At 40.8% G+C, this 27,659-nt stretch overlaps 2 protein-coding genes across 3 annotated transcripts; one reads left to right on the forward strand and one right to left on the reverse strand.

Moving 5' to 3' along the window:
- Positions 1-116: 116 nt before the first annotated feature.
- Positions 117-23,302, forward strand: bcl2l16 (BCL2 like 16). 2 transcript variants are annotated; one of them, XM_039803769.1, is made up of 3 exons: positions 117-203; positions 307-918; positions 23,175-23,302. In XM_039803769.1, the coding sequence occupies exons 2-3, from the start codon at positions 436-438 to the stop codon at positions 23,286-23,288; spliced, it is 597 nt and encodes a 198-aa protein (XP_039659703.1). In that variant the 5' UTR covers positions 117-203; positions 307-435; the 3' UTR covers positions 23,289-23,302. The 2 variants fall into 2 exon arrangements, with proteins under 2 accessions (XP_039659703.1, XP_039659702.1); XM_039803768.1 differs by lacking the exon at positions 23,175-23,302 and adding an exon at positions 10,612-10,774.
- On the reverse strand, positions 11,472-14,008 carry tubb2b (tubulin, beta 2b). The gene is made up of 4 exons (XM_039803767.1): positions 13,880-14,008; positions 12,956-13,064; positions 12,766-12,876; positions 11,472-12,647 (listed from the first exon to the last, which is right to left on the reverse strand). Exons 1-4 carry the CDS (start codon positions 13,934-13,936, stop codon positions 11,587-11,589), a joined length of 1,338 nt encoding a protein of 445 aa, XP_039659701.1. The 5' UTR covers positions 13,937-14,008; the 3' UTR covers positions 11,472-11,586.
- Positions 23,303-27,659: the final 4,357 nt, after the last annotated feature.

Below are 27,659 nucleotides of genomic sequence, written 5' to 3' on the forward strand. Positions count from 1 at the left end.
GTGTCAGGACGGCCATGATTGTGCACATACGAGGTTGGAGATCAGTGTCAGTTTCCAGCAAGGACTCTATATTTAGCTGGCGAGGGGACTGGGTGACCCAGTCTGACTGCAACACATACAGACACACTTCACTGAGACCCCAACACTCGTTCACCTGCTGGCTGTTTCTTTTTTATCTGTGTATGGCGTATGGCGAAGAGGAGGTGAGTTATGAATACTTAATTTCCTCATTTTAAAATGACTGCAGTATGGATGTTTATTCCCCTCTTCTCTATAGTGTGATTTCTTAAAATTTCACATTTACAGCATCCCTACATCGCCATGACAGACTGATGTGACTTAGAGAATGGCTTTGCTGCCTGGTACTGGAGCTGTTATCTGTGTCCTACTGACCATCCATCTTGGTGATTAGTGAAGTGGCAATTGGAGAAGACCATGTGTCAGTCGGAGGTGCCAGGGGCCAGACTGGGCCTGAATAGTCCTGACCCGCTGGTGAGAGAGGCTTTTCTGATGGCCCATGACTACATAGACTATGTAACCACAGGCGGGGCAGATGGCGCCATGGGTCCAGCTCCTACAGCCTGCACCACGGCCCTGCGCTACGCCGGAGACGAGCTCCTCACCCGCTTCCCCATCTTCTTCCGGCGCTGGCCTCGGGTCTTCCAGGACGTGACAGAGAACACGGCCTGCCCCACGCTCATGAGCATCCTGGATGAGCACTTCTTCCCACCAGTCCCTGGGGGGCGGCGCAGGGACCTGGCCTGGAGCGCCGTGCTATCGGTGTATGTGCTGGCTGGCCAGATGGCTCTACATTGCCATGAGAGGGGCATGCCGGGGGTCCTGCCACAGCTGAAGGAGTGTGTGGGGTCCTATGTGGAGAGGGTCATCTGCCCTGAGATACGAGACAAGGGAGGATGGGTAAGATTAAAGGGCAATTTCAGTATTTTTCAACCTGGACCTATTTTCCCATGTATCGGTGTCTAAGTGACCAATGCAAACAAAATATTTGACAGTGGTCCAGTATTGAGTAAGAACGCTGTTAGCAGCAGCTGTGAACCAGGCTGCAATGTAGCCTAAACGTCAACTTCCGTCCACTAAAAGTGCTGTTTTTGCCACTACCCTGCTCAGATTGTTATAAAGCACTTGTGTCAAACTCACGGCCCGCGGGTTGAACCGTACTCCTTTTCTTCTGTGCCACATACATAGACTGTATAATATTAATGGTCAAAGCAATCGATTCGGCGAAGTGCTGCAAATGCGGAAGTGCCTTAAACCTGCATTCTATCTGAATTCCAGCAGGGGGTGACACGTGCGGTTGCAAAAGGAGGTCGGTTTCTGTAGAAGTCTATGAGCAAGTGACCCGCTTCTCACTTGATTTATTACCTCAGTAAACATTTTTGACAGTTTATGGTCTCAATCGCTAGTTTTAAGTCTTCTGCAATAAAGAATGTTAATTTTTTAAATTATGGTCTCGTTGATTTTTTAATCGGCGATAAAGCAGGGGGTGTTTTTGGGCATAGCTATGATGTGATTGCCAGTGAAAGTGTGTAAGGTAACGTAGAGTGTAAGGGCTCTTCCCTCACTCCTCCCTCTCATCTAAAATTGTCACATCCGCAACCAGGATGGCTGTGCCCGTAACGGCTAACTCGACGACTCATAGCAGATCTCCACAAACCAATGGGTGACTGTCTGTCCATTAATATTATTATACAGTCTATGGCCACATATCAATTTAGGTTTTGACCCCCTTAGTTGTGTGCCAAACCAAAAAGACAGGATACTCTCTTCAAACTGAAATTATCCGAACACTTAAAGCAGAATTTGGCACATTTACCGACTTTGAGACAGAAAAATTCCTAAAGAACCAGAGAGTTTTCATTTTCAGCCTGTGAAACAGGTTGTTGTGAGTCAGCTGTGTGGTAGCCTCCTTAAAGGGCAACTATTATATAGCATTTTCAGGGTTTTTCTTGTATTTTGTGTTTGTACTAGAACATGTTTGCAGGCTTTAATGTTAAAAAAAACACTTTATTTCTCATACTGCCAATGGCTGCTACACACACTTCGAATTTGACAGGAAATCACTACCTCCACTTTCGGCGAAACATCACTCAGCAACAATGGCCTCTATTATTTTTAGCCGATGCCTCCGAGACCTCCCACGTCTGAATATCAGTGACGTACACAGGATTGTCAACTCCTGTGCAATGGCTCCAAACTCCAAGAGGAATAAAGGATTCAAATTTTACATTTCATCCTATATCCACAACTATGAGGGTAAGTAGCTACGTTGTTTTTGATGGTAGCATCTTCGCTAGAGCTAGCTGCTAGCTTATTTTACTTACTTGCTACAACTGTTGTACAACCCCAAATCAGAAAAAGTTGGGACAGTATGGAAAACACAAGTAAAAAAAAGAAAGTAGTGATTTCTAAATGTACTTTGACTTGTATTTCATTGCAGACAATGTGAACACAAAATATTTCATGTTTTGTCTGGTCAACTTAATTTCATTTGTACATACATACATCCTTTCCTGTCATTCAGACCTGCAACACATTCCAAAAAAGGTTGGGACAGGAGCAATTTAGGGCTAGTAATCAGGTAAATTGGTTAAATAATGATGTGATTTGAAACAGGTAATGTCAACAGGTGATTGTAATTATGATTTGGTACAAAAGCAGCATCCAAGAAAGGTCTAGTCCTTTAGGAGCAAAGATGGGCCGATGATCGCCAGTTTGCCAACTAATACATGAGAAAATTATTGAAATGTTTAAAAACAATGTTCCTCAAAGAAAGATAGGAAGACATTTGCTTATTTCACCTTCAACAGTGCATAACATAATTAAAAGATTCAAGGAATGTGGAGGAATTTCAGTGCGTAAAGGACAAGGGCGCAAGCCTAAGCTGAACAACCGTGATCTCCGATCCCTCAGGCGGCACTGCATCAAGAATCGTCATTCATCTATAAGCGATATCACCACATGGGCTCAGGACTACTTTGGCAAACCTTTGTATACGTCAATACGTAGACGTACATCCACAAATGCCAGTTAAAACTGTACTGTGCCAAAAGGAAGCCCTATGTTAACAGTGTCCAGAAACGCTGTCGACTTCTCTGGGCTCGGAGGCATCTGGGATGGACCATCACACAGTGGAAACATGAAAAATATCAGTATTTCAGGTATTTTTTGGGAGAAATGGACGCCGTGTGCTCCGGACCAAAGAAGAAAAGGATCATCCAGACTGTTACCAGCAACAAGTCCAAAAGCCAGGGTCTGTCATGGTATGGGGTTGTGTCAGTGCCCTTGGCAAAGGTAACTTGCACTTCTGTGATGGCACCATTAATGCTGAAAAGTACATAGAGATTTTGGAGCACAATATGCTGCCTTCAAAAAGACATCTTTTCCAGGGACGTCCATGCATATTTCAACAAGATAATGCAAAACCACATTCTGCACACATTACAAAGTCCTGGCTGCGGAGGAAGAGGATACGGGTAATTGACTGGCCTGCCTGCAGTCCCGACCTGTCTCCAATACAGAATGTGTGGCGTTTTGAAGCCGGAAAACGACGAACGACCGCACCGTACTGTTGCCCACCTTAAGACTTGTTTGCAGCAAGAATGGCAAAATTACACCTGAAACACTTCATCACTTGGTGTCTTCAGTCCCTAAACGTCTTTTAAGTGTTGTGAAAAGGAATGGCAACATTACAAAGTGGTAAATGCTTTACTGTTCCAACTTTTTTTGAAATGTGTTGCAGGAACCAAAATAGGAATTTTAGGAAAACAATAAAAATCATGAGGAACACATTCAATTATGTGCTGTTGTATTGTCGGCAATGAAATACAAGTCAAAGTACATTTAGAAATCACTACTTTCTTTTTTTATTTGTGTTTTCCATACTGTCCCAACTTTTTCCGATTTGGGGTTGTACTATGTCAAAATAATTTGATTGATTCTGCTTTTCTCAGTATCTAATAAATATCAGGTGTCAGGAGATGTTATCATCAGGGCACAGTGTCACAGGTCCATGAAGAAATCGGAGAAAGCACACTGTTTGAGTGTATGGTGAAGCTATAGGGATACTGGTAACGTTAGACAAGATATCTGTTGTATCGGTATCGGCTCCGATACTGCCTAAAACGCTGGTATCGGTAGCGGGAAGTACTGGAGTTTATGCACCAATCCGATACCACGTAATAAAGCCCTAAAGAAAATCTACGTTAAAGTAGTTTATTTATGTTCTTTTTCCGTTATAACTGACTGTCAGACTGGATAATAAAAGAAAGTTCTGTGGCATTCATTGTTTGTTTGTTCATGTTTCACAAGGAGTTTAACCTGAGCCAGACAACAAAGATAGAAATCATATCACCTCCATACGGGGATAGTAGTATACAGTTGTTAAAACATAATAAAATATATCACACGCTTGTATCGGATTGGTACTCGGTATCAGCCGATACGCAAGTTCAGGTATCGGAATCGGTATCGGGAAGCAAAAAATGGTATCGGACCATCTCTAGTTGTTACGTGACTTTCCCAATCCAGTGTGCCCGGGGATTTAGCACAGATAAAGTTCAGCTCAACACTGTACATAAACTACTGAATGGCTGAAAATAGCTGTTGACTTTACTTTGCCAGTCCCCGCTGGCCTTCTGGACTTTGTTCACGTTTACTGTCTCTTTACCTTATGCTACGCTACTATGCTGTTGTAACCCAGTGTTAACGTTCTTGGGGGTTCAGCTAAGGTCCATGATGATGAACATAAAACACAAGCACAAACGTATGTTTTATATTCAGATACTACTGTACATGAAAATAAAGTATTAGGTCTAGGCCTACAGCACTGTAGTTTTCTCTCATACAAGTTTAGCTCAACTCAAATTTAGTAGAAACAGTGGCCAGGCAGGTAAGTTTATTTAGCTGGATCCCCACTGTGTTAGTGCTCTCTTACTTCCTTGCTATGCTTTCTCTTTCATAAAGTACCCAGTGGAGGATCAAGCCTAGATAGGCCTGAGTATTAACTTAGACAACTTTATTTTGCAGGTGGTCCTGAAAGATTCAAACCCTGTGGAGTTACTACGTCATAGATGCTCATGTATTGCGGGAGCAGCACTTTGCAAACACTGTGTTGCGTTGTTGTTTCAGTCGGCGCATTACAGTCAGCTGAATTTGTCTGCAGTTCCCCCTGTCTTAAGCTGCACTGAAGGAGAACAACAATGGCACAAGCCTAGAACTTTGGTTATTATTATTATTATTATTGTTAATAATAATAAATCTGTCTTTACAAACTGATTGGGGATATGTTGAAACCCAATATGCCCAGTGGACAGGATGGTTGTACTCTCCGCTAAACCCAAGACTCAAGCAACAACAGAGGGAGTCAAGTAAGTCACATATTGTATTGGAATGTGTGAGTGAATATTTGAAATCTGTTTGCCTCCTGACCTTTCAATTAACTTAAGTTTTCACACACAGGAGCACACTGTACAAAGGCCTCAGCGGGGATTTAACTGATCTCTCTCTGTGCTTCAGGTAAGTGGGGATAGAGTAACATGTAAGGATAATGGTTTTTAAAGTATACTTTTTTTATGCCTTTAATGAACAGGACAGTAGAGACTGACCGGAAGCAAATGGGAGTGAGAGAGACGGGATGGGACCGGGAAACGACCGCAAGTCGAAAACGAACCCGGGTCCCATACCATATCAAATAGCCAATTTGGTCTTTTGTTATTACTATATGTGTGATGTGAAATTGTAGTTACTTGGTATTTCAGTAAATTGTTAAAATACTAGTCCATCTCCAGGTGACCGAGGCCTACAAAGAGTTACCCCTGGCTGATGCACCAATAGTCTGCGGTATGGCCATCAGCGTTGACGTCCTGCTCACCAACTCAAGCGTCGGGATGGTCCAAAGAAGAAGCCCACTGTCTTATCAGCAGCCAGCAGCAACAAGGAGAGACCGCTCCTTTCATGTTGCCCCACCACGTCCATCTATACCCCTTCAGGGATACCACCTAGAATCAACAGCCTGCAGTTTTGTCACCACTGAAGGAGAACAGCGCCACTTGCAGTGCCTACAGGTCAGCTGGGACATGGCACACAAGTACAAGTCCGCTACAAGAGAGCAGAGTAGCTGCACGGAGTGGCACCAACTGAGAAGGCCCAGACTGACTGCCTCTCAATTTAGCGTGTCATGTTAGTGAAAAAGATGGACTTGCTCACAGAATTCCGCAAGGAACTCGTCAGACAGCAGCAATGCAGCGAGGGCTAGAGCTTGAGGCTGATACCGTTTGGGAATACTGCCAAATAAAACGCGTCAATCACTACCCCTGTGGATTTGTAATCCACCCTGATGCTCCCTGGTTGGGGGAGTCTCCAGACGGACTTGTTTTTGATCCTTCAGAGTCAGTTCAGTTTGGGCTTATATTTATTTATGTATTTGGAACTAAGAAAATCACATGCATATTACTGGCAGGTTGAGGGTGAGATGCTAATTACCGGTTTGACATGGTGTGATTTTGTCATTTCGGCTGAAGACGACCTGCTGATTCAGTGGATTTACAGGGACAATGATGTATGCAAAGTCATCAGAAAAAAAATTGACCGTTTTTATTTCTATGTTTACATGGCAAAATGCATGTAAAGTGTCTGTCCCATACAATCAATACCAGCAATTAATTAATTGTTACTTTCTTGTTGTTTTAATGAAGTAAAACAAGTTATTATTAAATTCTATATTGAAAACAGATAACCACATGACTGTCAAATTTATTTGTAAAAAACGTTTCAAACTTAATTTGCCCATGTCTTCACTCGGGGTCCATTTTGGAAATTTGAGAGAAGACAGGCTACTGTAAATATTTGATTAATGCTCCCGGTTAGGGAGAGGGAGATGGTGGTGTCAAACAGTTTGTTCTCTTTGACTCTTCGAATCATCCTTTCTACATGCACCCTCAGCCGAGCTATGGATTGGTTCTATAGGACATCCTCCTCTGGCATCTGGGCCCTCTGAGTGACCAAAAAAAAAAGTCCCAGGTACCAGGTCATCCACTAGGAATCCTTTGTCAACCATAATGGCCATCTCAGGGGTTAAAAGGGATGTAATTCCTGACACTTCCTTGTCACTCATGGAGCCCTCAAAGAGGGTAGATACAAATGTAAGGGCTCCGTGTGGGAACCATAGACTAACAGTCTATGGTGAGAACATGCCTCGCAAGATGACATTTTACTGCCGTTAGCCGCAGTAGCGTAGTAAAAACAACACTCCAGTCCTGCCTACTTGGAGCAGATGGCCAATCATAGCAGGCCGGCTTAGAGTTGCGTAACTGTTGAAAACGGAGCGTTCAGAACAGTTGGAAATCTGAACGTTTTAGCTCACGGGTGTTTCTCTAAAATACGTTTACCTCATTATTTGAATTAAACGTTTTGGCCACGTTTAACATGAAAATCCGACATTATAACATTGTTGATGTGACAGAAAATACGAAAAAGCATACTATGTCCACTTTTACAAAAACACAAAATGTAATCATTATTTTAAATGATTTGCTAAATTCTCTGATGGCTGAGGAACTTTTTTGTTGACTTTTTGGGGGCGTTATGTGGACCAAACTGTAAATGAGAAATCTATGTAAGATATGCAATAATACAATCAAAAATGTTTTACTTTTTTTTTTATAAAAGCATGTTAATAAACTATACATGTCTGGCCCTTGATGTGATTCTCATTTTCCAGCGTGGCCCTCGGTGAAGTTGAGTTTGACACCCCTCTTATTAAGTGTCTGACAACATTATGGAAAGAATCCCTACAGAGATAGACCATTTTTTCTAAAGAGTAAGATCCTTTTGGTTTAACGTGAAACAGCTCCGAAATCGCTATCACATACCATCGCCAAACCTCTACCAGACTAAGAAATATTTTTTGCATGTATTTTATTTTGTTTCTATCGGCTTTGAATGAAGTGTGTTCTACATTAATAACATTACCGTTTCTTTAAATCCAGTCTGGTGGGTTTTGCGATAGCAATTTCGGGAATGTTTCATGTTAAACAAAAAGGATCTTACTCTTAGGCCGACCTCTGTAGGGATCCTTTCCATAATGCTGTCAGACAGAGTAATAATCTGAGCATGTCAGTGGTAAAAACAATCACTTTTAGCGGATGTAAATTGGAGGTGCCCACTGCTGACTGCAGCGGTCTTGCTTAAAGTGATGGTTTGGAGTAATTTCACCCTAGGTTGCTTTGCACCTTGACCTCGAGCCAAAGAACCCCCCATAAGCTTTTTTCCCTTGTTATAACGTTGGTCGAGTTAGCGTTATCAGCTGGTTAGTGCAGGCGCTAATGGATCCACGTTGTATCTCGTAAATTACCCCAGTAATAATGCCCGGAATGATACCAAACTTCTACAGTAGTACAAATAGTTTCTGTACTTATAAAACAAGGCATTGGAAAGTTTGTAACTACACCATAAGTATATTTAAATAACACTTGCCTGATGGATACTCCTCTCGGCTGCTACCGCGCGAGATCCCATACAGAGCACAACATCTATTGCTGGAAGAGACTACTGGTAAAGAAGAATCAAGAAGCGAGTGAACAGCAGAAGCAGCTACTGCTGCGTGAGGCGATAGGACAAGATGCCACACAGTTACGTATATATCCTGGCTGCGGTTTAAAAGCAATAGATTTTGTGCTCTGTGCGCGATGTTGCGGGATCTCGCGCGACAGTGCGATAGCAGCCAAGAGGAGTATCCATCAGGCAAGTGTTATTACTATGTACTACAAACAGTTACAATACTCTTGTTTTATAAGTACATAAAATATTTATACTACTGTATTTAAACGTATGTCATTATCAGTTTTAGCGATATCCAGCTTTCAACTGATACCCTTCAACTAAAATTTCATAACAAACAGTGTTCCAGCCAATAACTGACAAGAAGGAGCTGGTTGAGCCATCACTGCAGCAGTGTTAGCACGTAGGCTACTTCCAGAATGTGTATTCATGACTTAACCAGCTCCTTCTTGTCGGTTATTGGCTGGAACACTGTTTGTTATAGTTCGTTGTGCAGGTTGGCACAGTTTGTTTTTGTTGCCGTTTGTGGAGCCTGGGCTGTCTACAGAGACTGCGTTTTTTTTACAGAGTGTTCAGGGGACAGGCAGCTAGCAGATAGCGAGGAGATGTTTGCTGTATGTGACAAAAAAGGTTGTACCCTAAAAAACGCGTCACATCACTTAGAGCACCTTTAAGTAAGGCCTGTACAGCAGTTGCAGCCCCCTCACTCACATCTCTCCATTTGTGCATGAACAGTATAGGACCTGAGCATGTTTGTGTATTTCAGGCCTGTGTGTAGTGTGCTCTAACAATAGATTCAAAAAAAGTATATAAATAAAATGAAATTGGAATAGACTAAACTGCACCAGACTCTCAAACAACATAGTGCAGTGCAGTGCTTCTCGTGTTTAGTAATTTGACTTTAGCATTAGGGATGTAACGATGCATCGTGAAGCGGTTAAAATAAAAAATGAATCGCGATGCAATTTTTAAACGGCCTAGGGCGTAATCTACTTTAGATTGAACTTGTTTGTCTTCAGTTGTCACTATGTCTTCTAAGTTTGACACAAAACAGGGGGTCCTCTGCCAAAACATTTTTTTCCGATTTGAATCCAATTTCCTGCATTTCTACATACATTTATAGGGACTATGGTGATACAAAATCCAGGAAATAATTCAGTTGATCATAATGATAAATTCTTCTAGAAAGAATAGTACTAAACCATGTATAAGAAAAAGATGTCTTACTTTCTTTATTGTTTAAAATAGCGACGTATAATAAATTAATAAACATATTTGAAAGTATGGGGGGGGGACACAAATGGGATTTTGAAAAGTGGGGGGGACATTGGAAATGACGCCCTATAGGTAAAATGCAAACTGCAGACACATTGCAGCTTCTTTATTTGCCCAGAGTTTGATGATACTATCTTACCCCTTTTTACTGTGTCAGTGAGGTAGTGGTAATTTGATTAAAATATAAATTTATTTAGGAATATGCACCATTTGAGCATAACAATAAAGTTTATAAAAACTAGAGATAGACAGACTTTAAGATAGGGTCCCTTCAACATATAGTAAGAAATGCTACATTGTGGCTCCTTTTATTTCACTTTACATTGTGCTTTAATGATGCATATTTTGAAAAAAAATGTTAATTGTTCAAATGACCACAATCTAACTGCAACAGTCAATTTTGGGCCTCTGTGCAACTCAAGTTGTGTCAAAATTGACCTATACTTCCACAAGATATACTACAAAAACGCCTTTCATTTCTGAAAAACAACAAAGACATTATATTTAACTGGTTTCCACATGCTGAATTAAAACTTAAAAATAACAATTTAAACCAAACAAACCCACATTCTTTTGACTAACTGCTTCTTTACTTACTTCTTTTCTCTCCTAAACGATACGTGAATGCTCTCCCGAGGAAGGAAGATGCTCCACAAGTGATGCTGTATTATTTGAACAGGACATCCAATTATCACAGTTTATTGTCCTGACTTGTATCATTTCATTTGAAACTTTCATTAACTTATTTGTTTCTGACAGAGTGGTTTTGTATCACGCTTTGGAGAGAAGCAGGGCTTGGAGGGCCAGGTGAAGAAAGGGTGCTGTTGGACACTGCTGGCATTGGCCATAGGCATCCTCACCTACTTCTTGTGGAAAAGAATAGCTTAGCCAACACTGCCACCTAGTGTCCACAACCAAAAAATTCTCTAGGGGGGTTAATATGGGAAGGGGGGGGGGGGGTTTTTTTTTTTTTTTTTTTTTGTAACGTACACATTAGTATAATTTTAATCACTGCTGGCATGCCTATTGATAGTATGTGTACAAACTTGTGATCTAAGGAGCATTAAGCCATTCTGATAGTCAAATGCTGTCAAAAGTTGTAAGCTAACCCTGTTTGTTCAACAGCATATGAAATTATAGGAGCTGGTATTATAATTAATCTGCTCTTTGCTTAATGTCAGCTGTGCACATGCAGTCAGAATTTTAGAGCAATCTGGAACGTACTGAATTTCTGATTTTACTATTAAAGCCAATTGAGACACTAACTGCAGTTGTATGATCATTTAACTACTTTTTCTCTGAGCACGTAACACAACCATTAACTCTTGGGTTGAGTTCAGGTCAAATTGACCCATTTTCAATTTTTGTTTTATAATCAGAAAATATGGGACGTACAAATAAGCGCTGAAAATTGCCAGCCCCAAGGTTGACAGGAAGACAACACAAGGGTTAAAATTAGTTATTTGAGGGATCACACAAGACACCTTATGAGTCTAACTGGATTTATAGTACTGGCAAAATACCAGTTATGCATCTACACTTTATGTACAGTGTAGAGCATCTGCTATATAACCAATCCATCTCTATATATCCAAGTCATTAAAACCAGGAAAGCAGAGTTCAAAAATGCATAAGATTTTATTAACATGAACAGCAGACAGAACACTGAAAACTGGATAGACATGGAACGTTATTTCACTACAACTTCTGCAGAGCTTTATAGAAGTGACCCATTTAGGCCAGCTCCTCCTCACCCTCCTCCTCAAACTCGCCCTCCTCCTCAGCAGTGGCATCCTGGTACTGCTGGTACTCAGACACCAGGTCGTTCATGTTGCTCTCTGCCTCTGTGAACTCCATCTCATCCATACCCTCGCCGGTGTACCAGTGGAGGAAAGCTTTGCGCCTGAACATAGCAGTGAACTGCTCAGAGATGCGCTTGAACAGCTCCTGGATGGCTGTGCTGTTGCCGATGAAAGTGGCAGCCATCTTGAGGCCACGGGGAGGAATGTCGCAGACGGCGGTCTTGACGTTGTTGGGGATCCATTCAACAAAGTAGCTGCTGTTCTTGTTCTGCACGTTCAGCATCTGCTCATCCACCTCCTTCATGGACATGCGGCCGCGGAAGATGGCAGCCACCGTAAGGTAACGGCCGTGACGCGGGTCGCAGGCGGCCATCATGTTCTTGGCGTCGAACATCTGCTGGGTGAGCTCCGGCACAGTGAGTGACCTGTACTGCTGGCTGCCTCGGCTTGTGAGGGGAGCAAAGCCTGGCATGAAGAAGTGCAGACGGGGGAATGGCACCATGTTTACCGCAAGCTTACGCAGGTCGGCGTTGAGCTGTCCGGGGAACCTGAGGCAGGTGGTGACACCGCTCATGGTGGCAGAAACCAAGTGGTTGAGGTCACCGTATGAGGGGGTTGTGAGTTTAAGGGTGCGGAAACAGATGTCATACAAAGCCTCATTGTCGATGCAGTAGGTCTCGTCCGTGTTTTCTACAAGCTGGTGGACCGATAGTGTGGCGTTGTAGGGCTCAACAACTGTGTCCGATACTTTTGGGGAAGGCACCACGCTGAAGGTGTTCATGATGCGGTCGGGGTACTCTTCACGGATCTTGCTGATGAGCAGGGTGCCCATACCAGAGCCTGTACCACCACCCAGGGAGTGTGTGAGCTGGAAGCCCTGAAGGCAGTCGCAGCTCTCTGCCTCCTTCCTCACCACATCAAGGACAGAGTCAACCAGCTCTGCACCCTCTGTGTAGTGACCCTTAGCCCAGTTGTTGCCAGCACCACTCTGGCCTGTAACACAAGATTAAGGTTCACGCATTTATATATAAAAAAATTAAACAAAAACAAAAAAAAGCATAATGGAGTAGCTGAAATTTGCTGGACAAATGCACACAAAAAAGTAATTTACCAAACACAAAGTTGTCTGGTCTGAAGACCTGGCCGAAAGGTCCGGACCTCACAGAGTCCATGGTACCTGGCTCCAGATCAACCAGCACAGCACGGGGGACATATTTCCCACCTACAAAAGCAGGTCAGGGGTTAGGGAAATAAATGGCAAAGAAAAGTCTGTACTTTATCCTGTACAAATAAATACTTACCTGAGGCTTCATTGTAGTAAACATTGATCCTGTCCAGCTGCAGGTCACTGTCACCGTGGTATGTACCAGTTGGGTCAATTCCATGCTCGTCACTTATCACCTCCCAAAACTGAAAATGACAAAAAAAAAAAAAGTTTATTTATAACTGGTTTATTTAACGGTCCCTTTTAATGTAGAAGGCTGGAGTGACTACTTCATTTCCCGCCGGCAACACTGGCGCGCGCGGCCTGATCCCCTATTGGCTGCAACTCATGGATTATGAATTTGAAAAATCCTGCTACGTCACTAACCGCCACGACCGCCTACTTCAAGCAAAAGCCGGGCGCTGTTCAAAAGGCATTGCCAAGTAACGCTAGGCCGCAGTGAACGTTCCAAAAATCACTATATCTAACATTACCTTGGAAAATGAGGTTTATTTACATACAATTATACTGTTCATTTTACATTGCAAGAGTAGCTTGTTTTAATGGACATCAATCCGTTTTTTTCGCATTGCAGTAATGTTAGCCAATAGAACAAAGGCGACAATAGCCCAAGGTTAGTTCGTCAACGTAAGCGTTGTTATAGTGTTTCGATTGCTATGTAGCGGTTTGATGTTCTGCTACATTGGGCTTTACATTAAATTTCGATACATTTAAAAAGATGCAAAAAAAAAAAAAAAAAAAAAATTAAATCGTTTTACGTCGACATATTACGGCCCTAAAGACATCCCAAAAGGGAAATCGTTCAAATCAAAACGTTAAAAATGCAATTTTCATAAAGAGGGCACATTAATATTCCCAGGGCGTGGTTCGTGGGAAGAGTAATGTAACATTGACGTTACCGTTATAGGCACAAAGCACCGGCTTCTAAAGAAGAGAACACGGCGTTTTTGAATACAATCATTCAATTTAGAACTCAAACGGCAAATACAGTTTTACTAACCTTGGCACCAATCTGGTTTCCGCACTGGCCAGCTTGGAGATGCACAATTTCCCTCATTTTGCTTTCTGGAGGTGGGGTGGACCTTTCTACGACTGATACCGCCTTTCTTTATGTGTGTGAACAACGGCTCAACCCTCTATTTTATACTACAACAAGACCCGCCCTTTACGTTTAAGATCGAATGTGTATTGGCTGATTTTCGAAAGCGTCATCTACAGACACACTCTTAAACCAATCAAATGTTTCAATGCTTATCCGCCATTGGTCTAATCCTCCTGTCAATCACATTCATCTCAGACGTGTGACTAACGTCTAATCTGAAGACGTTGGCCTACTTCCTCATGATGGCGGAAAAGAAAAGCGACACCGACAACAGATTTAATTCTGCATTTAACAGCCGCAAGTTAGCGTCTGTAAAAGACAGTGAAACATTTCATTTCGACAATCAAAGTAAATCATTTTAATTTGATCAGTTGTAAGACTTCTTAGTTGACTGCTAGTTAGCCACAGTCCACGTGGCGGACTAACGTAACAGCATACAATGGTCCAGTTTAGCAGAGGTTCGCTAGCGGAAACGATCGCAACAGAACTGGACATGACTGTCGTGGCAACAACCATGATTTTCAGTCATGCGCCTCTAGGTCAACGAGTCTACAGTTTTACATTCCAGCTAAGCACAACAGCAGCTTAAGTCTACATATTAGTTCCCTTTAGGCCTACTCTAAATAAAAGCTGCATCAACTAGGCAGTGATATTTTTGTGTGAACAGAAGGGCTAGGACTATAATTATTATCAAGGCAGGCAACCAAAAAGAGCTGTGCAGTGCCCTGATAGTAGACTTTATCAATCAGGGCACTGCACAGAAACACAATCCTAATTATCATGTGTGATGGTGATGTGCCAATGCACAGAGATTTGAAGAACTGATTCAGAATCAAGAAAAAAACGTCACAATTATTTCACACAGGATGTGCATTAGGCTACACCAAACCTCTAATAGCCCATATTATGTAAAGTGCTTTCTTTCAGCCTGTATAGACTTTTAACCTGTCGGACTCACATCTCAGACAGAGAATCTTGCAGATTTATGGCTGATTCTTAAGATAATGTAAGACTAAAAATATTAGAATTCAGCTTCAATGTAAGGTTTAAACACAGGACATGGCTCAGACACAGGATGCCTGGAGAAAAGAAAAGCCTGTGTGTGTTTGTAGGCTATATGCATTGTCTGCTGTAAAGCAGGGTTGCGGGATGAGGGCTGATGGACTTATTAATAGTTAATCTGAATTCCAGGCGAGAATGTGGCTGTGACACAAGCTCTTCTGCATGGGCCACGGCCATGTCTCTAACAACTGATGGGGGGGATACATCCTAGGTGGTTGTCGCCATGACGATTAGGCTTTCTCACTGGGCGTTGTGGACTTCTGTGCCTTAGTACAGGGCTTTAAGCTTTCCATGAACCTTTCCAGCCATTAGCACAGTATCTATGCATACCATGCATTTTTATGTAGATTAGATTGTGCAGACTAGACTTTAGGTGGGTGTGTAGTATTTTATTGAGTGAGTCTCATTAAATCTAAATACGGTAGTATTATTACAAATTTATATTCACACTGCTTGGGCCCTAGATGTTTTTTACAGGAACACCACTGCTGTGCTTACCATATCATACAGACCAGTATGTAGGTCACGCTTGTAGTCTCTTCTGTGTGTGCATTGTAATCTGACACACAATGGCCTCCTCTGTTTGCTCCATGACAGTGCCATGTCACAGAGAGGATGAATCACGATACAAGGAAATATGACCAGCTAGCTTGTACTGTATCCCGTTGTCTGCATTGAGCCTTGTTGGTTTCAGGTTCTTGCTGTAACTGTTAAGGTCAGGGCTCTTTGTAGGCCAGTCAAGTCATATACACATATAGTGTATTACATGTGTTGTTATCAGTTAAGACAGCCTCAATGTCTTTTGTAGGCCTATAGAGGAAACATTATATCACGACATTGTAAAGATTCAGTTTCACCATCATTCAGTTTTTATGTGAATCTAAGCATCTAGTGCTGTACCACTCAGGACACAGAAGGCATGTCAGGCTAATATTTCAAAAAATCTTCCCCCTTGCCGAATTATTCCAAAAAGCTCTGCTTTCAGTGACCTATACTGGCGTTTGCATGTGTATGAAATTATGTTAATACTGCATGTACGTGTGGACTAGGCCTAAGAATGACAGTGTCAGTCTGTTGGTTGATCCACCACTTTGGTCCAGACTGAACTATCTCAGCAACTACTGGATAGATTGTCATGGCCTTTTAGTAGATATTCATGGTCCAAAAAGAATAAATCTTAATGCATTTGGTGAGTGAAAGAGGTATATCTCAACAACCACTGAATGGTTTGCCATGGCATTTGGTAAAAGTTTGGTAAAAACTGTCATCACTTTGTGTGTCACTTTGTGTAATTGTGGTTCAATCAGCATAAGATGTGCTTTGTATTTACTGCCTGGCACCAGATCATAATGTATAAATAAATAGGAAAATGTTGTGATTTTGTGTGATTTTACAGAATTTGGTCAAGGTAGTCCTGCATTACCAGACCTTCCTCCACAGCGCTGCGGAGGAGGGCTTGTCCACACAGCATTCCTGGATGGGAGAAAAACGTGCTCTGGTTTATTGGCATTTCTTTAAACCAATCACAATCGTCTTGGGCGGCGCTAAGCGCCGTACGAAGCGACGGCGCCTCTGCAAAATAGCCTCGGGAAAGAACTTGTTTTGGTGGAACGTGTGTACGTTCAAAAGTTGTTTTAGTCTTGCAACAGAAAAACTCAAGATTGGACTAGTCTAGCTAGCTGTCTCGATTTACCTTGCAGAGATCTGAGAAAAAGGTTAGCCATAGTCCTCATAAATCGACCGGGGTTTAAAATGGCAACACAAAGGAAGCCCAAGGCAATGGATATCCGGCCTAAATAAGTGAAATCCGGCGGAATTTCCGTCGGCAACGGAGCAATCCCAGAAGAGGAACGTCGTGAATATAGAATAGGGTCAAGGTATCTTGACTATAGTGTGTAACATGTAAGCATATTTCAGTAATAACGCTGACAGTAAGTGTTACAGACTTAGTGGATACCTTCTTTGATCTCAGTCAGTTGTGTTCCTCTTCAGTCTGCTGCCTTTGTGCTATTACTGATACATTATTCATTGATCTCTTTGTTTGGGGCGATGGAGTGCATTGAGTGGTTTGTGGTGACAGCTTGAGCAGGTCAGCTGGAGATTAATGCATGAACCTTTCAGTGCATCGAAAGGAGATTTTGCTGTTTGATGCTTTTTATGAGTACATTACCTCATGATGAAGCACTTCCCACAGTGTGCTTACATACATACGGTCTCTGTGAAACCCTGTTGAATCAGTGCTGCTTCCCATGACTCAGCATGTCTCAGAACACTGCAGCATTCAGCACTCAGCCTCCAGCAGCTAAATCAATAAAAAAAAATAAAAAGGAAACAGATGCTGCTGGGATAGTCCAGCAAGTACATATAGATAAAGGTGAATGATTGCTATCAGTACAGAATAAACAATATATGTAAGCCTACTATTTAATAAATGCCACCTTGATATGTAAATTGTAAATCAGTGGTTTCCGAATGTTTGTCATGCCCCCTTTTGGAGCTGAAAATATATAAGCCCGTAAGAACATGAACTGCATAATACTAGGGTGTAGAATAACTATGCACTCATAGAAAATCACACACAAACACGTAAACGCATTTTGAGGTCAATAATGCACCAGCTCGGGGAATGGTCTTCCAGTGTGCGACTGGTGCTGTTATGTAGATACTGTGGGGAATGGGGTTATTGGAGTGGACAGGTGTTAGACAGGAACAGCTGGGCTCATGTAGCATGTCTGCTCAGAGAACCACTGATTCACTCTCATATCGGGTTACTGACTTCCCAGTGCCGCAGCATTCAGCTGTCTTACATTCTGCTGCAAACCACATCACTTTCAGGCCAAACACACAACAGACAAACTGGGATTGTTTGCCTGCAGGTTGTTACACCCTGAGCTGGCTTTGTAGAAGATGCTGTGAAATACAAAGGCTCAGCTGAGAAAGAAGCAGAATAAAAGGAGTCTTTACAGAGATGTATCATTGAAGCCTAATTTGAATTTAGGCCATTGATTGAGCAGATTTAACAAAAAGAGCATTTAAACATAGGCGTAATCACTACAATATAACCAATAAAGCAAAAGATTAACAGATTTGGTCAAAATTGAGTTAATTCTGGAATCTCACTTTCTGTGTTAGTACATAAAAATGTGTCTGCAATAGAGATGTATAAACATGTTTGGACTGTCAATATGAAGCCAATTTTAAGATGGGCAAGAAATCAGATAGAACCCATTTTAATTGTTAGATACTGCATCTCCACATTCCCTAAAGATGATCCAAAGGCAGAGTATCTGCATTCATATTATGTGGGCTTTGGGGGTGAAATGATCATCCTAAAATAATAAGATTAGTCAAGGCAACCTTTCTATCTGTTACACAAAACCGTCAACCTTTTTACCCTCAACCTCACTGCCTCTGTAGGGTGGAATATTTGGATAAGGAATGAGAGCCTCCCATTGACAACAGGAAATGTAGATGAATATGACAAATCAGTGTCAAATTAACTGCATTACAGGGGTGGCGCAATGACAGGCAGATAGCTTACTATATAGTTCTATAAGTAAAGCCACATTAGCCATAAACACATTTTTGGAAAAAACTGTATATTTGCCCTGCTTTTAAAAGTTATAGCGGAAGAAATGCATCCCTACATTGATTTTTCCCCCATCATTCACCAGCGTAATGTGTCTTTAAGAGAGCTGTGTCTGTTTGGCTGCTCTCCAGAGACTTCGAGCCAGGAAGTCCATTTGATGCTAATACAGCCAGACAGTCACCAGCAGGCTATGCACAGCCACAGCCCCACAGTGTACAGCGTGGTCCAGGGGAAGTCCACGATGCATCTGCCCACCCTGCTAACACAGGATATCATGTTACAAAAATACAAGATAATGTTGGGGCATTGCTGCAGGCCCAGCTGGCTGCAACTCATTATACTGTACCATACTGTTGTGTCTAGATTGTATGTAACATAAGCTGTTTTGATTAACTTAAATGTGCTGCATGTAGCATGACAGCATTATCATACCATGTATAAATCATCAACATGTAATCAGTAAAAAGGCTGGCCGTCTCTAATGACCTTAAGACTGCATTGCAGAATTCCCGGTAGGCGTTGGCTGACGGCAAAATCATTACTGTCATGATAAGATGAAAAGGGGGAGGGATCGTGAAGTAACAGGCTTTATGGGAAATGTGGTTTTAATTAGAGACAGGAAATTCAGAGGGGGTACGTATTAGGGGTGGCGGAAAAAATCTATACAGCATAGTATCGCAATATTTTCTGTGGCAATACTGTATCGATACACAGATGCCAAGTATTGATCTTTTATGATACATGTGTTGGTCAGTTTGTCTGCTTGACAATCCCATTTTGCGGCAATACATATTGAATATTGAAGTGAGATGAACAAACAGAGAAATGTATCTTTTTAGATAAAACAGATGTTGACAAAGTTTCCTTTTGGAGACATAATTTGAAATTGGGAAAAATTTGAAGTTGGAAAAAAGTTAATGAATTGCAATATATCGCAGAATATTGCAGTATGTTTAAAATCGCAATAATATCGTATCGTGACATAAGCATCGTGATGATATCGTATCGTGAGGCCTCTGGTGATTCCCAGCCCTAGTACGTATTCACACTTTGAGTCACTGTCTCTAAAATACAGTGAGTGCCAGGAAGCTCAGTTAATAGAACTTTTGTTGTCCCTCTTCTCTGGAACAAACTGCCAGATCAAATTAGATCTGTCACATCTGTGTCTAGGTGTAAAGGCTAACTAAATTTGTTTTAACCTGGACCCTATTTTTGTGTATAAGTGACTGAGGGGAACAACTTTTTTGAAATTGGTCCAGTGCTAGACAAAACAAGGTGCAATGTAACATCACTGAGCAATTGCGCACCTTCAATTTACCTCCAGTAAAAGTGCTGTTTTGGCTACTGACAGGCAGACAGATTATTATTCTAAGTGACTGGCAACATTATGGAAAGGATCCCTATAGAGATAGACCTTTTAGTTAAAGAATAAGATTATTTTATTTAACATGAAACAGCCCCTAGAATTGTTTAACGTCAAACCCACCAGACTCTGTTTAAATAATTCTATCACCATAAAACACACTACATTCAAAGTCGACAGAAACAAAATAAAATTATCAAAAGACATCTTGGTTTGTCTTTCCACTGCTACAATAATGACCACTCTGGTTTGGTTGAAATAAATTCTTAATTCACCCACTTACATATGGAAATATGCTGGCTTTATATATGCTAAAAGTATTGTTTATTTAAACGGAGTCTGGTGAGTTTGGCGATGGCCATTTCCGTCTGTTTCTTGTTATACAAAAGTGATCTTACTCCTTAACAAAAAGGTCTATCTCTGTAGGGATCCTTTCCATAATGTTGTCACACAGACACTTATAATAACAATCTGAGCCTGTCAGTGGCAAAAACAGCCCTTTTAGTGGACAGAACTTGATGGTGTGCATTTGCCCTATAGGGTTACATTGCAGCCTGCCTGGTTGGACCAATACTGGACCAATTTTAAAGATGTCTGTTCACATAAGTCACTTAGACACCAATGCATGGGGAAATACAGAAATTACCCTTTAAGCAATTGACTACAATAGTGAGTTTGTAAACCAACTTTAATTTTAAACATCACATACAACTGACAATGTAGTGAAATTCAATTTCCCCATCCTAAACAATAGGAGCAGTGGACACATGCATAATACATGCACCCAGGGAGCAACTTGGGGTTCAGTGTCTTGCTCAAGGACACTTTGACATGAGGGTGGAGGAGGCCAGGTTCGAACCACCAATCTTGTGGTTGAGGGGCCGACCCTCTGTACACTCTGAGCAACATGCCATCACACTTGCGATTATATTACATATTATATATTATATTACAGCCCGACGTGAAGCATACATGTGCAAAAATGTAGGTTACCAATATCATTGAAAGTGATTATTTGCTGTGTACGGATCAAATGAGTTCTATATCATTAAGGTTTGCTGACAAGGAATGTATGCCTGAGCTGGTACGAGTTGTTTTGTATTTCTTTAAACCAATCCCAATCGTCTTGGGCGGCGCTAAATTCCAGACGCAGCAATGGTGGCTCTGCAAAATAGTCTTGGAAAGGAACTTGTTTTGGTGAAACATTTGCACCCTGCTAAGGAAAACATCAGATAAAATATTAAGTTAACAGTAAAGTGAGCTATTGAAATGAGCTGGATACATGGTTAAACATCGCCATGTGTACTTCGTCCATAGCAAATCCCTGCCAATTGGTCCCAAAACGTCCCAGTTAGATAGCTAATGCCGTAAACATATTCTTTGTAAATGTTTACAATAATTTACCAAAAGAACCGATCAGGCCTACCTTATTGTGCTGTCTAAATTTTCTTCAAAACATGCCATATGGGGCACCGTCATGCCAGCGTCCCCGTCGTATGCTTCCGTTTGGTAGCTTGCTAGCTCGGAGGTTGTTGTTGTTTCCTGCATAAAGGGATTTTGAGAAAGGCAATATCCAGAGAGCATAAGGTGAGGGACAATGCCCAACATTCGGCCCTCAGGCTTCATCCTGAAAATGTACTTCCATTGATCCAGGCTAGGATGAAGGTGATCATCAAATCCAGATACAATCAGACACTGACAAAACTGTATGTTCAGTGTCATCCAGATCCAGCAACCCTCTCAGTGCATACATACCTTGAAATGATGATTTTAATCCTTACAGGAAACATATCTGTTACTGTGATCACACATGTGACCCTTTGATGATGGACAGGTTTTCCCAGCATACCATCCTGCTCCTCAAACCTGGACAGAGGACAATAGGCAAAACAGGCAGACAGAATACATCCATTCTTATCAGTACAACTTCCTCCTTATACATTACATATTTGCATTTGGTCAGTTTGCACTTCCCTGTGTGGTTACCAGCATACAATGGAGCCTTACTTTCCAAACATCGCAAATAGACTGGAGAGGCAGTGATATAATGGGCTACAGTTCAGACAACATTCTAAAAATGAGTGCAATATTTATATACCAATTAAAACACATAGTATTTCTTATTCTAATCTGAAAACAACCACTAATCCTGAAGTGTATTGTGTGGCTGGTTACCATTCACTTGGTTATGGCAAATGAACTCACTACAGGGATGTGCCATATCATATCGTTCACGATAAAACCGGTATCATTTGTAAAATCATGATATGAAATGAAAAAATTATATTATGATGGTGGCAATATTTCAACTTCTTGACATATGTGACAGATTTGCACTTTGTTGTACTATTTGTATTTTATAAAGAGGAACCGAGATATCTTTTATCTATATCTTATCTATTTTGTTGCAATTGTATGTTCTTGAAATTAATTAAAAAATATTGTTTAGTGGTTTGTCATGTCATCATTAAACAGTTTCAAATCTCTTTAAATCACAGATAATAAAAGTAAATAAACCATGCTTTATTTAGGTTGTTAGGTAAGTTTTTCAAATTGTTTTTTGAATTGATTAAGACAAAATTTGGTCAATCAGCTTTTTCATTTACTGTAATCAACTATGTGATCATTGATCTTTGTATATTTTGTATTCTGGTTTATATGTGATGTAATGCTTGTCACGTGTTGTTTGTTGTTAAGTTTTTATCTGTTTTGATAGTATTGTCTGTATTGTCTATGTTGTCTATATTGTTCTTTTATCTCCCTTGCGCAGGGACCACAGATGTAAATTAGCTGTATAGCTAACTCTGGTACAGGGCCTGAACTGTGCATGGTCCCTGACAAATAAACTAATAAAATACAAAAAATTAGGTTTCCAGTTTATAAGCAGGTCCTGCTTTTCAATATGCAACATGCCAAGCAAAAAAGCACATTCTGTTGTGTTATGCTGCCACATAGTGGTACCTTTTGGAATTATTTTCACATGGACAGTAGATTCCACAGCAGCTCAAACTACTTACTGTACACTTTGTTAAACCCCCCCCCCCCCTTTTGTTTAATATATGGTCTAATTTTAAAGATACCTGTTTGTTTTTGTAGCTATGAAAGTAGCAATTGTTGATTTTGAAATGAAGTAAACATGTCGTGTGAATGATCACACTTTTTTTACATTCTTTGCATAGGATATGATGAGCAACACAGTGGTGCAGTGTCTTTCGCCCCAATGTCAGCTGGGATTGGCTCCAGCTTCCTGCAACCCTGTAAAGGATACTCAGGTGCACATAATGGATAGATGACGAGCAAATTGGCATCCTTTTGATTCGTTTTAGTGACAAATGAAAGGACTACCCAAGTTAAAGTGTGTCTGATGGATTGCGCTTGATCACACTATGAAGTGTGTTTCACAATGATCAAATGACTGTTTATTTAAATGGAGTGTGGTGGGTTTGGGCGATTTTGGTGGTGTTTCACGTTAAATAAAAAGGATGTTACTCTTTAACAAAAAGGTCTCTGTAGGGATGCTTTCCATAGTGTTGTCAGACAGTAAGTATAGTAATCTGAGCCTGAGTGGCAAAACATGCAGGGAATTGATCAACCAAAAACAGGTGAAAAGTAATCAGGGTCAACACATTCTCACACCCAACTCGTAAAATAAGGACGTTCGGTCAGGAGCCTTTCTCGTTCTTATTTGACGTTAAAAGTCTCCTTTAGCGTCTCATGTAAACGTGCTTGGTCGCCACTATTGCCGTCCCTTTTTCGGAGAAAAACAACGGGGAAAGGACGCCTCAAAAGCCGGGAAACACACGCCGGACACGGGGAAACAAAACGCCACACACGGGGTGCAAACCCGAGTCTCCTGAGTGAAAGTCCGGTGTTTTACCCATCCACCGTCCTTACCCAGCAATTTCCCCTTACGTACCACTCGCTAAGTCTCATCCAACTGCGGCTCTCCCCAGTACGTTACACAAATACGCCGAAGGGTGCCTTTTTCGTCGCATCAGACGCTGAAGGACACTGAAGGACACTGACCAAACGTACTTATTTTAAGAGTTCAGAATGAGAACGGGTTGATCAGGGTTGGGTAGGCAATCAATCACACAGTTTGGAAAGACAAAGACAGGAAGTGAAGTATCTGAAACGAGACAAGACAAGACAAAACAGGAAGTAATGACTAAATCAACAATACTATAGTTTAAACACAGTTTGATTTATTTGATAATAAAAAAAACAACACTTACAACACTGCACAGCAGTTATTACATAGGCCATATTAAACATCACTGAGTATAAAAGCACCTCTTGGTCACAAAAGGCAAAACATTTAAAATTGAGATTGAAAATGCTACATGGTTCTTGGTAACTATTTCTTTAAGGCCCCTTTAAACATGATCAGTGACAACACGTTCTCACTTCGAACTCATATAATATGGACGTTTGGACAGTGGCTGTCAGCGTCTGAAGCGACGAAAAAGGCGTCCTTCAGCGTGTTTGTATATAACGTACCGGGGAGAGCAGGCAGCTATACGTGGTTTAGCGAGTTTAGGGAGGTTGGTTGGGGTGGCGGATGTGTCAAACACAGGACTTTCACCCAGGAGAACCGGGTTCGTGTCCTGCTTGTTGTGTTTCCTGAAGTCGCTTTCTTCTTTGACCGCCCCGTTATTCCTGCGTGTCACGGAAGCGTACGCCCACCCACGACCTTTTCCTTAACATAACTGCGTTAAATAAGGACGCCAATAGTCCCGACCAAGCGCGTTTAGTTAAAGCACGTTATATGAAGCTAAAGAAGACTTTTAGCGTCAATAACAACGACAAAGGCACCTGACCAAGCGTCCGTATTTTAACGAAACAGGAGTGAGAACCTGTTGTCAGTGCAACACAACACAGTTTTTAGATTTGTTTCACTGTACTGCTGCACTGTAAGCAAATGTGTTTACCCATTAGACTACTGAATCAAAAATTTATAAAATCAAGCCACCTCTTCTAAAGTGGCTATGATTTTCTCTTAAAGCTATAGTGTGTGACTATTTTATATAAATGAATGTCCGTTACATTTAAGGCCAAACTCTTTCTGTATTTCTCAGTATGGTTATGTATACAAAATAATAATAATAACTTTATTTGATATAGCACCTTTCACAGACAGAGTCACAAAGTGCTTCACATGATAACAATTTTTACAAAACATAGTAAGTTATACAACTAAAAAGACTAAAAACAGTCATTAAAAGACAACATTTTACATACAGGAATCAAAAGCAAATTTAAACAAGTGCGTCTTCAGCTGCTTTGGTGTCGACATTCGTGACCATCAGCTCAAGTGATGTGTTTTACGTCACAGCTGAGAAAGGACATCAGCGGTGTACGGCCCGAGACAAAGAAAAGGACATAACGATTACAAAATAATTACTTCTTCTGAAGAGTCCATAACTGTTTTTATCCTCTGTGTCCTCCTTGATTTGACGGAATAAACGCTAGCAACTGCGTGTAGGATATGGGATGGTGAGGTTGTTTGTCCTTTATACAGGCGCATGGAGGGATCACTGAAGATATGCCCATTTTGCTGCCTCATTCTGGAGATCCCGTAGTCAGGCTTGAAAGACTGATCATCACTTAGACTGTCCTGCAATTCTTAGCCCACTACCCCACGCAGACCCCAACCACTCCACACATTCTGATTGGCTATGTTCTCTACAGCCAGATTTCCTGCTGTTAATTGTGTTTGTTCCCACTTGTTGTCATGTGTAAATTTAATGTAAAAATGTATATTACCTGGTATCCTGCACATTCTTTGATACCAAAGATCTCAATTACTTCCTATACAATTTGCTGCTTATTTCATTGTTACAGTGCTTAACTATTCTATTTATAAATATAGCTTGTAAATCCTAGATTATACCTCTAATACTTGATATCTGCACATTATCTGTTCTGGTACCAAATATTCTACTTAACGTGACTTTAGTATTGGCTTATTTCATTCCGTCAGTGCTTAACAATGGTATTATAGTTCATGTAAATCCTATTTCATACCGGTTACTTGATATTGCACATTAACTACATTTAAGGCCAAACTCTTTCTGTATTTCTCAGTATGGTTATGTATACAAAATAATAATAATAACTTTATTTGATATAGCACCTTTCACAGACAGAGTCACAAAGTGCTTCACATGATAACAATTTGTACAAAACATAGTAAGTTATACAACTAAAAAGACTAAAAACAGTCATTAAAAGACAACATTTTACATACAGGAATCAAAAGCAAATTTAAACAAGTGCGTCTTCAGCTGCTTTGGTGTCGACATTCGTGACCATCAGCTCAAGTGATGTGTTTTACGTCACAGCTGAGAAAGGACATCAGCGGTGTCAGCTTCGGAGACAAAGAGGACATAACGATTACAAAATAATTACTTCTTCTGAAGAGTCCATAACTGTTTTTATCCTCTGTGTCCTCCTTGATTTGACGGAATAAACGCTAGCAACTGCGTGTAGGATATGGGATGGTGAGGTTGTTTGTCCTTTATACAGGCGCATGAGGGATCACTGAAGATATGCCCATTTTGCGCTGCCTCATTCTGGAGATCCCGTAGTCAGGCTTGAAAGACTGATCATCACTTAGACTGTCCTGCAATTCTTAGCCCACTACCCCACGCAGACCCCAACCACTCCACACATTCTGATTGGCTATGTTCTCTACAGCCAGATTTCCTGCTGTTAATTGTGTTTGTTCCCACTTGTTGTCATGTGTAAATTTAATGTAAAAATGTATATTACCTGGTATCCTGCACATTCTTTGATACCAAAGATCTCAATTACTTCCTATACAATTTGCTGCTTATTTCATTGTTACAGTGCTTAACTATTCTATTTATAAATATAGCTTGTAAATCCTAGATTATACCTCTAATACTTGATATCTGCACATTATCTGTTCTGGTACCAAATATTCTACTTAACGTGACTTTAGTATTGGCTTATTTCATTCCGTCAGTGCTTAACAATGGTATTATAGTTCATGTAAATCCTATTTCATACCGGTTACTTGATATTGCACATTAACTAGTACCAAAATTCTACTTTCATTCCATCAGTGTGCTTAACTGTTATTCTATTAAAAATAGCTTGGAAATCCTATTTCACCAAATATTCTACTGACTCTGTTTTTAACATTTGCTTTTTTCGTTCCGTCACAGTGCATAACTTTTATTCTATTGTTAAATAGAACTTGTAAATCCTTGTGTCACAAGTCAGCATTGCAGTTATAATGGTCTGTTCTACTACTGTTTTTACCTCAGTATGTATATATGTGTATATATATAATATATATATGTGTGTGTGTGTGTGTGTGTGTGTGTGTGTGTGTGTGTATTTCAGCGATCTGACATGTCTTGTTTCAATGACAGTTACTGTACTTTGAAATGTGGAATTAAAACGCCAAATGGAAATTTGTCTGGTTTGATCAATCATTATTCTTGATAAACTGCATGCAGAGGTGGGTAGAGTAGCCACAAATTGTACTCAAGTAAAAGTACTGTTACTTCAGAATAATATGACTCAAGTAAAAGTAAAAAGTAGCCATCCAAATAATTACTTGAGTAAGAGTAAAAAAGTACTCGGTGAAAAAACTACTCAAGTACTGAGTAACTGTTGAGTAACGTCTGATT

Source organism: Perca fluviatilis, chromosome 6 (genome assembly GCF_010015445.1).
Source record: "Perca fluviatilis chromosome 6, GENO_Pfluv_1.0, whole genome shotgun sequence".
In the NCBI taxonomy this organism is placed as follows: domain Eukaryota; kingdom Metazoa; phylum Chordata; class Actinopteri; order Perciformes; family Percidae; genus Perca; species Perca fluviatilis.